At 34.4% G+C, this 3,781-nt stretch overlaps 1 protein-coding gene across 1 annotated transcript; it reads right to left on the bottom strand.

Annotated features, from left to right (window-relative positions):
* Positions 1 to 255: 255 nt before the first annotated feature.
* Positions 256 to 1,233, bottom strand: LOC111642140. The gene has a single exon (XM_023388417.1). It carries the CDS (start codon positions 1,231 to 1,233, stop codon positions 256 to 258), a length of 978 nt encoding a protein of 325 aa, XP_023244185.1.
* Between the last annotated feature and the right edge of the window lie 2,548 nt (positions 1,234 to 3,781).

The raw sequence follows: 3,781 nt of genomic DNA, 5'->3' as shown, positions 1-3,781 counted from the left end.
ACTCAGTACAACTGACGTAATTTGTACTAATAGAACTGTGGTGAAGGAGGGAAAGATCGTCCCCAAGAGCGATGGAAACAGCCCAAGGATATGCATTGGTATCTTGAAAGAAGATACAGTTGGCAAGAAAGCCAGCAGGGACGTTATTTATGCAGTATGGCTCTTGACAAAAAATGATATTTATGATTAACTGATGTTAACACAGAAGTGGCGGCTATGCTCCGCCCGGTATTATGTTGCAGAAAACAAATTTGATTATTGATGTGACGAACCATAATCAGTGCGGTTGATCAGGTTGGTTTTGATTTTACGGAAAAGAGGGCATGTGCCATCACGAGCATTATGATTGAAGCAGCCATCCTTACTATGTTTACAATTGCAGCAAATAGGGGACGATTCCAGATTTTTACATTCTCTATAAGAATGCTCACCCGAGCAATGGCTACAGGTAGGAGTAGTCTTGCTGCAGTTTTTGGTGGAGTGACCGTATCTAAGACAACGAAAACATTGCAAAATAGGATGGAAGTCTGCAACTCTGCAGCGGGATAATGCCAAATTAAGTTTGCCCAGTCGTAGAAAGAGTTCACGAAGGCGAGGTGAGACATCAATGACCCAGTTAACAAATGCATCAGTCTTCTTTCCCATAAAAAATTTAATGGTAAATTCCCTATTAAAGTCTTCTTTAGAAAGGAATTCGTTGAAAGTTTCATTTTGGCTTAAAATTAGCATAGGTATTTCCTCGCGATTAATGTGTGCAGGTGCCGAGTACACGATGATTTGTGGTAATAGCTTTTTAGGAACTCTAGCATTTATCTCTAGAATATTAAGGTCAATATATTGTTTTAGCTTAACTACATCTTCTTGTTTATCAAGTTCAATCGCAAGTCCGCTTCTTGCAATATTTCTTATTCTTGCTACACCAATGTTAAGTTGCGATGGGTTTACTTTTTTATAAATAAGATTTCGAAGTTTATTACAGCTAGTATATTCGCCGTTTTGATAAACCAGGAGGACTTCTGTAGATAACCTAATAATTTTGGTATTCTTTATTGATCGAGGAGTGTTTCCTGAATTAAGAACATATCTGTATGTTCTGTTTATGCCATTGCCCGCATTAGTATTCACACAACATTGGTCCAGTTTTTCTTTTATGCTTTTGTTCAAGTTTTCTAATACAGCGCTTTGAGTCTCAAAAAAACCCCTTAGAGTAAGGATATTGAGATATTTTATCATCTATGTGTTCTAATTTTTTTAAAATGGTCTTATTAGTCTCCATGCTCTCTGAAGTAGATGCTAGAGCTATACGATCTACTTTATCAGATAAAATCCTAAGCTCATGACGATATGGTTTCTCCATAAATAATTCTATGGCCCTTTCTAAACAGTTAATAATAAAGTCAAAATGTTTTGGTGTACTGAATCTCCCGCGATCATTTTCTGCAATGTAGTTTTTAAGCTCCCCAACAACCTCAAGAGCTGACACTCGTAGCTCTTCCCAAGTAACAATAGTGTTTTCAATTGACATAGTAAACAGTAGTAAAATAATAAATATATTGATAAAAGACAGCTAAGAAAACGTCACTTCCCGAATATATTCTAAAAGCTTCTACTCCAAGACCGTTGCCATGGGCACCAGTTAAGAGAGTAAAAGTTGTATTGGAATAAATTCTAGAATCGCCATAATTCAAATTCTATATAATCGATTTTAATGAAATTTCCTGGGGAGTGTGCTTAAAGGTTCCTAGAAGACGAGCCTGAAGGTTTTGACAATATACTCAACCGGAAGCTCAAAAATAGCGTTCCAAGACCGACCAGAAGTAAAGCCGAGAACTCTGTTAATAATGGACCAATGACCCCCAAATTTTGTGTCCGAAGACAACATGAAAAGACATATTAGATGGGAAAGCGAAAACCGGTTTATCGGCAATTCAATTTCCGGATAACCGAAAAAAGTAGTTTTTCGGCCGTAATTTAAAAAGTTTTATATTTAAAAGGTCCTACTTGACGTATAAATATTCCTTCAACCTTCAGATTCACAAAAACATTAAACACATTAAAAGTAAACACATAATAACTAATATCACAATATAAAGCGGAGCTCATCTATCTGCAGAAACTAATTCGAATTCCTCCGTTTCTTTATCCGTTTATATATCTGCACTCCCACTACCATTAACATTGNGATGTCTTTTAACCAATGAGCGGTCGAGTCTTCAGATGTTGTCCGAGTAGCGTTCCTATGGCGACCAACATCGTCTGTCGAACGACTAAAAGTCTAGCTTAAAAGGTTTTTTTTTTATGTTTTTTAATAGTTGGTGTTACTTTATTTGAAATATATGTTTTTTAGTTAATAAAAAATGAATAAGTTTTTAAAAATTTTGTTTTCTGTTGTATTCAGAATCGCAAAAACTTCATTGCAGAAGATGTCGAGTCTTCAGATGTTGTCCGAGTAGCGTTCCTATGGCGACCAACATCGTCTGTCGAACGACTAAAAGTCTAGCTTAAAAGGTTTTTTTTTTATGTTTTTTAATAGTTGGTGTTACTTTATTTGAAATATATGTTTTTTAGTTAATAAAAAATGAATAAGTTTTTAAAAATTTTGTTTTCTGTTGTATTCAGAATCGCAAAAACTTCATTGCAGAAGATGTCCCCCTTGAGAATAAAATCGACCTGTCCGAGACAATATTCAAGTTTTATTATATTTAAATCCGTAGTAAATTTACTATTCGGACTGAAAGTGTAAATCTTTTTCAAACACACGTGATTTAATCTATTAATATCTTAACTTTTAATTAAAATTTGAGATTTGCTTGGACGAACGCGATATCTCTGTCGTTTCGTTTTCGTTGGGACACCCTGTATATATATGTCCATATATAACGAAAGACAGCTTAGAAAACGTCACTTCCTGAATATCTTCTAAAAGCTTCTACTCCAAGACCGTTGCCATGGGCACCAGTTGAGAAAGTAAAAGTTGTATTGGAATAAGTTCTAGAATCGCCATAATTCAAAATCTATGCAACCGATTTTAATGGAATTTTCTGGGGAGTGTGCTTAAAGGTTCCTGAAAGACTTTTCCGAAGGTTTTAACAGTACACTCAACCGGAAGCTCAAAAATGGAGTTCCAAGGCTGACCGGAAGTAAAGCCGATAACTCTGTTAATAATGAACCGATGACCCCCAAATTTTGTGTCCGAAGACAACATGGGAAGACATATTATATGCGGTAACGAAAACCGGTTAATCGAAAATGCAATTTCCGGATAACCGAATAAAGTGGTTTTTCGGCCGTAATTTAAAAAATTTTATATTTAAAAGGTCCTACTTGACGTAAAAATAGTCCTTCAACCTTCCGGTTCACAAAAATATCAAACACATTAAAAGTAAACACTTAATAACGCAAAAATCACAATATAAAACCAGAGCTCATTTGACAGCATCCTGTCCATCTGACTTTTCGAATTCGAATTTTTTATCTCTGCAATCGATTTCATGGTTAATTAGGTTATTTATAAATAAAAATAGATTAGACATCTTTTACATATATAAATCTTTTTTTTTATGTTTTGCCAGTCGTGATCTGACTAATGTAGATAGATTCTGTATCAAACAGTAATGTGATTTTTCTTCATTTTTTATATATGATAGATTTACATGCTTATCTTCTTTATTTTTTGATATTTTAAGAGGATATATTTCATAGCTCTGTTTTTCTTATTTTTTATCTTTGTACAGTGCTCATCATAACTATAAACATTCAAGGATATATTCAATCTTTTTTC

This window comes from Centruroides sculpturatus, unplaced genomic scaffold (assembly GCF_000671375.1).
Source record: "Centruroides sculpturatus isolate CEXI.00-Female unplaced genomic scaffold, Cexi_2.0 scaffold1581, whole genome shotgun sequence".
In the NCBI taxonomy this organism is placed as follows: Eukaryota; Metazoa; Arthropoda; class Arachnida; order Scorpiones; family Buthidae; genus Centruroides; species Centruroides sculpturatus.
This window is presented reverse-complemented; position numbering and strand designations above follow the sequence as displayed.

Bases quoted from the DNA above. Each gene is read 5' to 3' on its own strand.
- LOC111642140 (XM_023388417.1), bottom strand. From the start codon at position 1,233: ATGATAAAATATCTCAATATCCTTACTCTAAGGGGTTTTTTTGAGACT.